Source organism: Oryctolagus cuniculus, chromosome 15 (assembly GCF_964237555.1).
Source record: "Oryctolagus cuniculus chromosome 15, mOryCun1.1, whole genome shotgun sequence".
Lineage (NCBI taxonomy): Eukaryota > Metazoa > Chordata > Mammalia > Lagomorpha > Leporidae > Oryctolagus > Oryctolagus cuniculus.
Window position 1 is genome coordinate 2,426,945 of NC_091446.1, and position 12,984 is coordinate 2,439,928.

The 12,984-nt window shown below is 59.7% G+C and overlaps 1 protein-coding gene across 3 annotated transcripts in view; it reads right to left on the reverse strand.

Annotated features, from left to right (window-relative positions):
* Positions 1–12,984, reverse strand: part of MGMT (O-6-methylguanine-DNA methyltransferase) — a 282,001-nt gene that overhangs the window by 48,939 nt on the left and 220,078 nt on the right. For all 3 annotated transcript variants that reach the window (XM_008249830.4, XM_070058278.1, XM_051836651.2), the window contains one exon: positions 5,290–5,450. In XM_008249830.4, the coding sequence (XP_008248052.3) occupies positions 5,290–5,450 (161 nt within the window). The remainder of the gene's footprint in view (positions 1–5,289; positions 5,451–12,984) is intronic.

Here is a 12,984-nt window from a genome sequence, read left to right on the forward strand (position 1 = left end):
CTTTCCCAGGGTGGTCACCTGGTGCCAGGCAGGGGTACCCGACCAGGGGGCTGTTTCCCGGATGTGAGTGACAGCCAGGAGGATGAACCATGGCTGGCCCCTCGGTGGGGTGCTGGGAGGATTGGGCTGGACTTCCCTCCCTGAGATGTCCTCTACCCTAACAGGCATCTCTGGTGAGGGCTCAGGGCGGCGACACTCCCCTCCCCCTCACCGTGACTCCTCGACCCCACTGGAGGCACTAGCACAGGGGACTGTCTTCCAGGCCACGGAGGAAAACCGGTTCCTACTCCAAGACAGGGGCTTCCCCCGAACTCTCCTGCAAGGCTCTCGGCAGAGACCCTCGTGCACCAACAAGATCGCCCCCCACCCCGCCTCTGAGACAGAAGCCACGGGGCCCAAGGACTGAAGAACACAGACTGTACTGCTGTCCTGCAACTGGGCTTCATGGCTGCGAGCTAACAGCTGCGCTGAGGAGTTATCAAAGTGCCGACGATGTCACTGGCAAGGGAACACTGCATTTCCTTTGGAAAGAAAACAGCCCACGTGGTGAAGACCGTCACCCGCGAGGAGGCGCAGGGCGGACGGCGGTCCCAGCCAGCAGGACCCAGAACCAGGCCCCGGTCCAGGGCTCTGCCCTCTTGCCCAGGCCCAGGGCCGTGGGGCTCAGACACCAAGAGCGTCGTCACACACCAGACACCTGCAGGTTCCTCTGTTTTCTGTAGGTTGTTCTTCTAGAACTTTCTCAAGAGTGCTCTTGGCAAACTCTGACTGCTGGTACTCCAGCCACTCGGCCGTCACCCTCCGAGCTGTTTTAGGGTGCCAGGTGCACAAAGCAGAGAAGCAGCGTTACAAGGTGAGAAATGACAGGTCAAGAGAGGAGATGTTTAAGTGACAGACTTCTGTATTTTCAAAACTTTGGATTAGCATTCGAGATTTTTGATTAGAAATGTACGATTTTTGGGGTATAGAACAATCTTCCGACGGACACACGGCAGAACCCACCCACGGCAGGCGGCCAGCCTTCCATTTCCTGTATCGCAGACTACGGCTTTAAGTGTCATTTCACGACAAAGGAAGCACTAAGCAAAGGTGCACTTCTAGAATGGCTTCAGGAGCCGGCACCACGGTGCAGCCGGTCGAGCAGCTCTTTGTGACACTGGCATCCCACACTGCCGTGCTGGCTGGAGCCCTGGCTGCTCTGTTTCTGACCCAGCTTCCTGCAAAGGGGCCTGGGAAAGCAGCTGACGGCTCGAGTCCATGGGACCCTGCCACCCACTCCGGGGAAGAGGTCCAGGCTCTCGGCTTTGGTCTGGCCTAGCTCTGGCTGTTGTGGCCAGTTGGGGAATGAACCAACGGATGAAAGACCTCTCTCTCTCTGCCATTCTGCCTTTCAAATTGATGACTCAATCTTTAAAAAAAAGTATGGCATCATTAAATAAGTACTTTTTGAGGGCTGATGTGGCATAGTGGGTAAAGCCACCACTTGGGATGCCAGCATCCCACTTGGACGCTGGTTCTAATCCTGGCTGCTCCACTTCCAATTCAGCTCTTGGCTAATATGCCTAGGGAAAGCCAGAGAAGATGGCCGAAGTGCTTAGGCCCCTGCACCCATGTGTGAGACCTGGGTAAAGCTCCTGGCTCTGGCCTGGCCCAGCCCCTGCTGTTGTAGCCATTTGGGGAGTGGACCAGTGGAGAAGATCCCTCTGCCCTCTCTCCCTTCCTCTCTTTGTAAAAAGAAAAAAAAAAAGAGTCCCCTTTCCCCTCTCCCTTTGTAAAGAGGAAAAACCAGAATAAGTACTTTTTGGGGACAAACAATTTCAAAATAAGCTACGAAGCTTTCACAAGAGGGTGACAGGAAGCGGCCTCCTCGAAGGGCGTCCCTGTGCCACGGCGCTGCCCAGTGCCCAGCGAAGGAGCCCAGAAGGCGTGCGGCTGGCAGGTGGGAGCGGCGAGGCAGACAAGGGACAGACAAGGCGAGCTCTGGCTGATTCCGTGTCAGCCGCCATGGAGACGGTGGCCAGATGAGAAATCGGCACGCACGCTGTTCACAGTGCAGGCTTCGTTCTAATCCCTTAACCACACGACAAAGCCACGAGCCCACCCTGCCGTGGTCCCAGCACAGGGCAGCCACACAGCCCTCCTGGCCTGTGGTCAGGGAACACAGCTGGACTGGCCTTCTGTGGACAGACCCGAAGGCTAACCTGCCATTAATCAATCCGGGAATTCTCAGTCAGAAGTCGAATCACGCAGTCACCCAGATTTGGAAGGTGTGAGCCCACTAAAGCAGACTTTCCCGCGGTTCACCTTCATACCCGTAACAAGCCAGCCAACCAAGAACAGCTTGTCCAGAGAGGGACCCCCAGGAGCAGACGGGCTCTGTGGCAGGGGCAGAGAGGGCCTCTCTGCAGGCCTGGGCCTGAGGCTGGAGTCGCACAGCAGGCCTTCAGGAAGCACAGGTCAACCAGGGTGAGACAGACAGACGTGGTCTGCATCTCAGTGAAGACGCGGTAGGTACACGACGGCGGGTGGAGCCTTTCCAAGGAGGAAGATGCACGGAGATGGACTCGGCCAGGAACGCGCTCATTCCACAGTGAAACCGATCCTTCCCTCCTCCTGGGTGAACCTGCTTCCCGGGGCGCCACGGCTTGCAGACGGCTCTGAGGCCAGAGGCTGCCCCTCACCGTGGAGCTCGGCGGTGCACAGCAAGGGCGTCACATCTGGGGCAGCCACCAACTCCACGGGAGTGAGCAAGTGTATCAGGACAGCTACTGCCCCTTCTTCAACTGCAGGTGCCGCACTGGGCCGGCGCAGGAGGTAAACCACGGCGGTGGACTGCAGAGGCCTGGTTTGCGCTTGGTCAGGCACCGGAAGCCCCAGCTCCAACCTCTGGCTGTTCACCGGCCCCACAAGGAGGCCCCTGGGGCTACATGCGCTGGTCTGCATCTCGTCTCAGAGTTCCCAGGGCGCCACGAGCAAGGAGGATGCTTCTGACACCTCCCTCCCACCCCCAACCTTGTTGGTGGGGCCTGGTCGTAGCTGGAAGCACCCACCCGCACGGCAGGGCTAGGCCAGCTGGTGGCACTCACCCATCCCACAGACCACTGCTAGGTCTTGCTGGTCACAGGGACCCGCCTGAGCCTGCTAGCCCAGGTATAGGTGCCCCGGTGTGCGCCCTGAGCCAGGGAGGCAGTGCTAAGTGTAGCAACCCCAAGCCTCCTAGCACTAGGGCCGGTCTAAGGAGCCCCAGGTCCAGGCCCTGGGTCAAGGTCCAGCACACACAGCAGCGGCAGCGGCCAGGGAGAAGACGCCAAGTCCTGGTGCCGCTGCTGCAGCTCAGAGACGCCCCGGTCACTCCAGGATCCCTGCTTCTCTGCGCTGGCTCACCCGGCCTGGCCTGCATGAGAACAAGTTTCTCTCTGGACCCTGGTGGGACCAGGCCCGCAGAGCCAGCGCCAGGCCAGGATCCCCGTCTGCCTTGCAGAGAGCTGGTGATCTGCCGGCGGTCTTTCCCTCTACGTTTTTCACTGAGCTGCTCACAAACCTTAAGTAAACTTCGGGTTTTACGGGCTCGTTCTCCCCACCTTTCCCTGTAAGACGATACAGAGGCTTCCTGCCCTGGTTGTAGAATTTCTCTCTTCTGAGCCCTTAAGTCTCAGCACGCTTATTTAACACACTCTGAGCGAGCCAGCCGGGCAGGGCTGTGCCTCCTCCTACTGCCAGGACTAGTTAACCCCAAAATAGCAACAGCCAACAGAAGGGTCCTCTGCTCCCAGGTTTCCCAGCCCTCACTGGAAAAGCAAAATGGGCCTCTGACTGCCTGGGACCCCCCGGTAACATGGCTGCCCTGTGCCTGGCGGGGAGGAGGTGCACCACATGGACGTGGGAGGGTCGGGCAGGCGGGCCGAGTGCTGGGCTGGGGGCAGGGGCTGAACCTCCACAGCCAGGTCCAGGTGAGGCAGGTGCAGCACCGCGCAGAGGGCCATCCTTCCCAGCTCCCACAGACTCCTCCCAGGGGCCCCTTTCTGGAAACGCTGGGGTCTCCCACCACAGAAACCTGGTGACCCAGTCCCGTGATCCCGGGGGTCACCTCAACCACAGAGCTTCAGGTCAAGACGCACAGACGACACTCGCGGTCTCATCAGGCACCTGTCCGACTCGCCGGCGACCTTGGGGGCCGCTCCACTCCCTCCTGCCGAGGACTCGGCTGCGTGTCTGCTTTCGCTGAGAACAACGGCAGCGGCTGGAGCGCTGTTCACTTGCTTAGCAAACTCCCGTTCTGAGACTCCAGACTGCTCCCTGTTCACCATATTTAAAACCTCACGGTACTGCTTCCTCAGGGATACCTATGTGTAAACGCCTGTATAATTACACGTCTGCATGTGACTACAGGCACACTTATGCCCAAGTGATTATTAAAAATCACTGCTGAGTCCAGCTCTCTGCTGTGGCCCGGAGTGCAGTGGAGGATGGCCCAGGTGCTTGGGCCCTGCACCTGCATGGGAGACCAGGAGGAGACACCTGGCTCCTGGCTTCGGATCGGCACAGCGCACTGGCCATAGCAGCCATTTGGGGGGTGAACCAACAGAAGGAAGACCTTTCTCTCTCTCTCTCTCTCTCACTGTCTAACTCTGCCTGTCAAAAAAAAAATCACTGTTGAAAACACACTTCTGGCACATGTGTCTAGAGCGGCTTGAACAAGTAACTTCTGCATCGGGCAGATCCAAGGTCTGGGCAATGTCTGCAGCCATCACGGCCCCGACCGCCTTGTCCAGGCCACCGTTAGGCAACAAGCTCTGGGTCACCTCTGAAGATGGTGGCGAGTTCGGGAAATCAGATCGCGAACCTGTCCAAGGTGCTACGATGCTGCTCCCTCCCGTGATGTCACTATCACCGCCTGAGCTTACCCAAGTGGCTAACTGTCCCCAGCAAGCATCATTCCCTGAGCCACTGGCAAGCAGTCAGATTAAGTTAACAATACGCTGATTGAAAAGTTTACTGCCATTCAGATGCGTTCCCATTTAAAGCTTTCAGCCAGTGAGTCAACAGTCGATCTGCAGGCATCATTTTTATTGCCTTTGCCAAGAATTACGCAACCTCGTGCCAAGACTAACACAACCGTGTGGAGTGGGTGGAGAGCACGGGCGCTTGTTCCTCCCGCCCAGACGCCTGCCATGCTCAGATGACGACAGAGCACCAAGCTGCTCTAGGCAACCAAATGAACCGCGAAGCCGGGGCAGTTAAGGAGCCAGGCTCCCTCACAGACACGCGGCGGGAGGCTCGGGCACTGACCTTGCTGGAAAACGGGGTGATGGAGAGCAGGCACGGGCAGCTCGGGGATGGCCGAAGGCTCGTGGAAGTAGGCGTGGAGCCAGGCCTCGCACTGCACCAGGGGCTCCGGCGTTCTCTTCGGGCCTCCGAGACCTTCAGGGGTAGCGGGGGCCTCTGCAGGGCTGCAAAAGGGAGACAGGAGCTCAGTCAGCCTCCAGCACCTTCTTCCACACAAGGACAAGGCCCAGGGCACCCCTGGAGCTGCTCCTGGGCTTGTGCTAGGCGTCCAGCAGATGTCCTGCGAACAGGAAGGGGAAGGGAGACACAGGATGTCACTGCACCCACAGGCAAGTGCCCTGCCGTATGCAGGGGTGGCCTGCAGCATGGCCACATCCAGGAGCAAACGTGACACCGAAACTCAGGCGCCACCGTCTCCCAATCAAGTCTCATCATGCACATTTGCCACGAAAATCAGCTATCCCATTATCAAAAAATATTTCCCAGAATACACTTCCTGGAATTTTATCCAGAAAAGGGGCCAGATAGCCTCACACGTTCTGGCCCGACTCCGGCCCCCTACAACAGGGGCAGCAGGGTCATGGGTCTCCCACGTAGCGGGCCATATGGGGGGACTCCACGGCCCACGTTCTGGCCACTGACCCCGCTCCAGGCCTCGTCTGGGTTTGAGTTTGGCTCATTCAGCGACAGCACGGCCATGCCTATGCCTGGCGTGTCTGTGGGTCCCTCTCTGGGCCCCACCCGCCTCTGAAGGTCAGCTGAAGCTGCTGCCTCTCGGGGCGCTGCTCGTCCGTCTGCTGGTCTCCCCGCCCCCCCCCCCCAGGAGCCGACTTCCACCCTTGGCAGGTGTCAGCCTCTAGGCTCCTGGACTGAGACGCTGCCCCTTGGAGAAGGTCCACCTCTGCAGCTCAGGGCCCCTCGTGGAGGATGCAGCCGTTTCATCTTCTCCCTTAGGACCCCACACTCACGAGAGGTGGCACTGGGTCTGATTTCTTCATTTTTTAAAGGATTTATTTGTTTGAAAGTCAGAGTTATACAAGGAAAAGGAGAGACAGGTCTTCCATCTACTGGTTCCCTCCCCAGATGATCAAAACAGCCAGGGCCAGGCCTGGCTGAAGTCAGGAGCTTCATCTGGGTCTCCAACTTGGGTGCAGGGGCCCAAGCACCTGGTCCATCTTCCATTGCTTTTCTTGGGCCATTAGCAGGGAGCTGGTTTGGAAGTACAGCAGCTGGGACACACACTGGTGCCCGTATGGGATGTTGGTATCACAGATGACACGACAGCTGTATCCACCGTGCCACAACGCCGGCCCCGGGTCACTGTCTTTCCTTCTTCCCTACCTTCTGGGGTCCAGCCCAGACACCTCGTGTCTGTGCTGCCTCTTGGGCCTGACGGGCAGCCCCACCCCGCAGGTGCAGGAAGCCCTTCTGGGCCCTCCAGCCCTTCCTGCCCGGGCCCCTGCAGCCACCACCTTGTCTGGCAGGCTGGCGTGTGCCTCGGTCTACATGTTGGTGTTTCTCTTCGGCACACACTCACCAACCTTGCGAGGATCAGAGTAGAGGAGAAGCCTTCGTCACCTCGAAGTGCAGCCCACACATGTGTGACAGGCGTGGCTGCAGGAGGCAGTGATGTTCCACAGGGGAGCCACCTGCCATTCCGGGGGAGGGACCACGTGAACACGATGCAAGGAAGTGACAGGCCGCACGGCCAGGAGACGTGTGTTGGATCTGCAGCAGCAGCAGTGGCAAGGGGGGCAGAGCTGCGTGTCCAGGAGAGACGGCTCCCCGGCTGCGGGCAGGGGTCCGAGCATGGCCGTCCAGGGGGCAGAGCTGCGTGTCCTGGCAAGACGGCTCCCCGGCTGCGGGCAGGGGTCCGAGCACGGCTGTCCAGGGAGCAGAGCTGCGTGTCCAGGAGAGACGGCTCCCCAGCTGCGGGCAGGGGTCCGAGCATGGCCGTCCAGGGGGCAGAGCTGTGTGTCCAGGCGAGACGGCTCCCCGGCTGCGGGCAGGGGTCCGAGCATGGCCGTCCAGGGGGCAGAGCTGTGTGTCCAGGCGAGACGGCTCCCCGGCTGCGGGCAGGGGTCCGAGCATGGCCGTCCAGGGGGCAGAGCTGCGTGTCCAGGCGAGACGGCTCCCCGGCTGTGGGCAGGGGTCTGAGCGTGGCCGTCCAGGGGGCAGAGCTGCGTGTCTAGTCGAGACGGCTCTCCGGCTGCGGGCAGGGGTCCGAGCACGGCTGTCCAGGGAGCAGAGCTGCGTGTCCAGGAGGGACGGCTCCCCAGCTGCGGGCAGGGGTCCGAGCATGGCCGTCCAGGGGGCAGAGCTGCGTGTCCAGGAGGGACGGCTCCCCAGCTGCGGGCAGGGGTCCGAGCGTGGCTGTCCAGGGGGCAGAGCTGCGTGTCCAGGCGAGACGGCTCCCGGCTGCGGGCAGGGGTCTGAGCGTGGCCGTCCACGGGGCAGAGCTGCGTGTCCAGGTGAGACGGCTCCCCGGCTGCGGGCAGGGGTCCGAGCGTGGCCGTCCAGGGGGCAGAGCTGCGTGTCCAGGCGAGACGGCTCCCCGGCTGCGGGCAGGGGTCTGAGCGTGGCCGTCCACGGGGCAGAGCTGCGTGTCCAGGCGAGACGGCTCCCTGACTGCGGGCAGGGGTCCGAGCATGGCCGTTCATGGCCAGCCTTGCAGATGTCTCTGATCGAGGCAGCAGAGCTAAGAACACAGTGCGGGGGCGGACCAGGGCTCTGGGGCCACTCTCAGCTCCCACTTCGATGCTCCCTGGTTGGGGCCTGTCCCTGTGCATGTGACCAGTGGACCACAGCCCCGGGGCTGAGCTGACCAGTGGTTCCGCTTCAGTCCTGCAGAGTGAGTGGCTGGCTTCGCAGAGAATGCATCGCCACAGCTTCTCAGATCTCCACCTTCTTCCCGAGAGCTCCGGTGGCTTCTCTGGTGCCAAGTCCCCGCTTCCCCCTCGAGGGAAACCAACGCTCATGCAAACCCGAAGGACGTGGACAAGGCGGCGAGCAGAGACAGACGGGCACCTCGGCTGGAGTGCCGGAGTGAGAGCAGAGAACAAAGCGCATGGGGGAAGCGCACGCACCCATCCCATCAACCGAGCCCAGCCTTATGGGGGCTGCCCTTGTGTTAACGACACAGGTGGCTGGGCTTCGAGTGTGCCATGGGCAGTGAAACCTCACCCTGGGGTAGAGCACCTGCCCAGCGTCTGGTCACTGCCCAGGAAGTCCACCTCTCAAACAGGAGAGCAGTATGGCAATGTGGAGGCTTCCAGCTCCAGCGCTTATGTGGGAGTGAGCGGCCACGGCGTTCCGCCCACTGCGGCCAGAGCAGGCCCTCGCAGCCCGCCCCTTCCGCGGACATGGCGAGGCCCTGGGCCTGGTCACGGTGAGAAGCTGACAGGGGTGTGGAATGCACCCCCTCTTAGTTACCTTCACGGAGCCCAAGTCAGCACTGTGGTCAGGGCAGGGCGGGGGATTCCAGCAGCTGCCACCATCAGGCACCGGCTGTCCCAGGACACCAGGCGTGGGACTGTCACGAGAGCCACAGCAAGCCACCTGGGCTGGGCACGTGGGCAGGAGGGCATGGGGCCGTGGTGCTGGTCAAAGGCAGCCAAGCTGGCCTCAGGGCTGGGAGGACCCCGGGATGGCACACACGGCCATCATGGCGCTATGGGGAGGCCAGTGCCTGGGGAGGGAGGCCGGGCTACGGGACCCACCTGTGACAACTGAGCGTCACGCGCCCCCGGAGACGCCCGAGCCGCCACGGTCAGGCCGTCCGAGGCGGCCGCTCCCTCGACACTGCCCGGGGACTGAGATGAGAGCTGTGTTTCTGAGCATTTCCCACTCTTAAAAGGATATTTGAAGAATTTTTATAGTAGTAAAATTCATCTTAAATTGATTTTTTATGCGTGTGCTAAAGATCTCAACCTCTGATTTACTCTGTGGTTCTCCTTTTTAACTCTTTCTCTATTGGCATTAGATAACGATTCATGGGTGAAACGTAATTAAACATCTTTGATTCCAAAGCGAGGATTTATGATGCTACATTTAAAATGAATGGCATTAAACACACACATAAAACCAGATTTTTAAAGCCACGACACAAATTTCCATTTCTGCGATAAAATAAAATTTATTCCCTGCCCTGCCCTCTCCTCCAACCCCGCCAGCTCGCTCGAGCCTGGGAGAGCTGCTGTGTGAAGGGGCGCTGACGGCCGCCCTTACCGTGGGGGAGTTTCTCCAGACCACCCCACCGCTGAACCCTGCAACACCCGTGATTACTGGCTCCGTGGTCTGTGCTCACGTAAATGCCACGCCCAGGGCTTCCTGAGAGTCTAGCCCCTCACATGCTACCAACATGTGACTCCCGTGGCCGTGCATGGTCTCCGGGAAAACACCACTGCTTGGGACCCCCAGAAGACACGGCCTCCGCACGGCTATGGATTCCAGCTGGAAAGACAGGCTGCAAAGGACAAGACCCTCACCCCAGGGCCTGTGGGGGATGCAGGGGCCACACCAGGCTCCCCCACCCTCACCCAGGATGTCAGCTGCCACCCGATCAGCCTCAGGAGAATGGCATGACTCGGGGCCCTTTCACTTCCACTGGGCAGGGGTGACAGCTGGTGGCTGAGAAAGGGCCCTGGCATGGGGGAGCCTCCCTCCACAAGACCACGGGGAGGACCGGGTCCCATGGTGCAGCCACGCCAGGCTCTCAGATGGCTTAGTTTAGGGACTTCTAGAAACACACGGCTGTGTGCAATCCAGGGGCTCTGGATTCCGGCGCACCGCGGAGCCTGGGCGGAGCTCCCGTGGCGCTGTCACCACAGAAGCCCACCCCCTCCTGGGTTGCAGAGAGAACCCCCAGGGATGATGCTACTTCCGATTTGGTTTGCACACATGCTCCGGCACATGTCCTGGCTTTGACACGGAAGTCCCTGCAGGGAGAGCTGGCTTTGCTACCTGCACGAGGCTTGGGTTTCTAGACAAGGAAGTTGCCGAGAACTCGGAGCAGGGAGCCTGGGGAGGCACGCGGCCAACCCTAAGCTGCACAGTCCCTGCAGGGCCCCCGCATCCAGGCGCTGCAGGGAGGCCGGCCTTGCTCTCAGACTCCCTCTGCGTTCCACTCAGCTCCACTCAGGGCAGAGACTGCACAGCCCCAGGCTCGAGGTTGACAGGTGCACCCACCCAGGGACTCGCTCAGGAAGGACGGTGGGGCAGGCTGGCCACACCCTGGCAGGAAGCCTTGGTTCAGGGTCAACCTCTGGTGTGTCCCCAGCACCACGGCTCCCAGCCTCTCCCTGAGTTGCTGCCAAATCCTTTAAAACTTGCCCAGCTTGGTGGGAGACTTGGGGGTTCAGATTTTGGGGTTCCTTGACTGCACTGGCAGCAAGAATCATAGGGGCTCATTTCTGAAAAAATTCTACTCCCCAAAGAATTTTAAACTGTCTTGGACTTGGCTTGAGTCCATCTGATATAACAAAAAAGGCCGAACGTCTGAAGTCACTCCCGGGTGATTGGCACCATTAGCTCCGCCCAGGGAGGCCTGGTGGTGCCAGGATGAGGGCTCCCGTGAACTCCGTGCACAGCCAGTCTCTCTCCCTCCTAGCGTAACATTTTCCTCTTAAGCTTTGGGAAAGTGAATTGGTGACACTGAAGGGTCACTCAAGGGAACAAAGACAGGGGCTCCACGGAGTTCCTCTGGGATCTGGCAGGAGTCCACACAGGCTGTGTCCTGAGCCAGACCTGAGGTGGCTGCAGCCCGCAGTCGAGACCCCCTTAGCAGGAAAAGCACCCGAGCTGAGCAGCAAGCAGTCTGGGCCACTCTGCTTCGAGGATGCGAGGGGTGGGCGGGGGCCCCAGGGCTCCGGGAGAGCCCCTGCAGGCACACAGTTCCAGCAACACACAGGACAGCAACAGAGGTGACTTTATAAACTCCACGCAGGACGCTTGCTAAATACCACGGGGGAAGGCACAATGACCTCCAATTTAGCAGAGCGCCCAGCGACGGACGGATTTGTCCTGCTCTTAATTAGGACCCTTGCTAAATGCTCAGTCCTGTTCCTTCCAGGGGCAGGACCTGAGACAACAAAGGAACTGTGCCACCTGCTATGGGCAAAGCTCACTTTTTGAAGGGGGAAGTTGGAATAAGGCCTTTCAACTCTATGTTCCATCCAAATGTGGTGGGTTCATGCCATGGTGCATTTGACTCATGGGCAAGATTGTCCACGCAGGGTGGCCTCTTCCTCGGGGGCCTGTGGCCAGTGGCGCAGGAAGGGAGGGTGACGAGAAACCTGGGGTCACAGTGAGCGGCCCGTGCTGGTGTTCCTCCGACACCCAAGGGGCCTTCCCTGCTCTGATCAGATGTTCTCAGGTCAGCCAAGGAACCTGCAACACAGGTGACCGCTCCCTGCTGCCTGCCCGCCAGCAGCTATGCAGCCGGTACCACGATGGAGGTTTGGAAAGAAAGAGAACAGGAAAGAGAGAGACTGCAGTGCTGACGCCAGGACCTCCACAACACAGCCGGTCCAGGGCGTCTGCCGGGGCGCGTCTGCGGTGAACGCAGCCCTGAGGGTCCCAAGCTCCTGTTGCTGCTGACAGCGTTAGGTGTAGCACACGCTGTCCCCAGTGACGCAGGGGCCTCCTCACTGACTCCTGCAGCCCTGGGAACAGCATGCGCTCAAGTGTGGGAGACACGGGCACAGCGGCACACGCACGTGACAGCAACACACGCGCGTGACAGCAACGCATGGGTGTGATAGCAACACACAAGCGTGACAGCAACACACAGCGGTTTGCGAGAAGGCACTTCAGAAAGGGTGTGGGAAGTGCAATTAAGAAGTTTATTTTTGGGCCGGTGCCACAGCTCAACAGGCTAATCCTCCACCTGTGGCGCCGGCACACCGGGTTCTAGTCCTGGTCGGGGCGCCGGATTCTGTCCCGGTTGCCCCTCTTCCAGGCCAGCTCTCTGCTGTGGCCCGGGAGGGCAGTGGAGGACGGCCTAAGTGCTTGGGCCCTGCACCCCATGGGAGACTAGGAGGAGGCACCTGGCTCCTGGCTTTGGATCAGCGCGGTGTGCTGACCGCAGTGACCATTGTGGGGGTGAACCAATGGTAAAGGAAGACCTTTCTCTCTGTCTCTCTCTCTCTCACTGTCTACTCTGCCTGTCAAAAAAAAAAAAATAAATAAATAAAAAAAGTTTATTTTGGAGCAAAACTGTTCTGAAACCCATGCCCACCTTTTTTCATGACATGTGTTTTCTACAGACATTTTGAAGAACCCTCCCATCAAACGATGACAGGTATAATTAACATATTTCTAGTCAAGAACGCCACCGCTCCTAACAGGTGAGTTTACAGATGAGCTTTCCTAAGTCTGTTTTTTTCCTTAAATATTTATTCATTTATTTGAAAGGCAGAGTTACAGAGAGGCAAAGGTGGAGAGAGAGCCCCTCCTTCCCTGGTTCATTCCCCAAACAGCAGCAGTGGCCGGAGCTGGGCCGACCCGAAGCCGGGAGCCAGGAGCCTTCTCCTCCAGGTCTCCCACATGGGTGCAGGGGCCCAAGCACTTGGGCCATCCTCCACTGCTCTTCTAGGCCATAGCAGAGAGCTGGATCAGAAGTGGAGCAGTCAGGACACAAACCAGCACCCAGTGCCTGTATGGGATGCCGGCTCTGCAGGCAGTGGCTTTCCCTGCTAC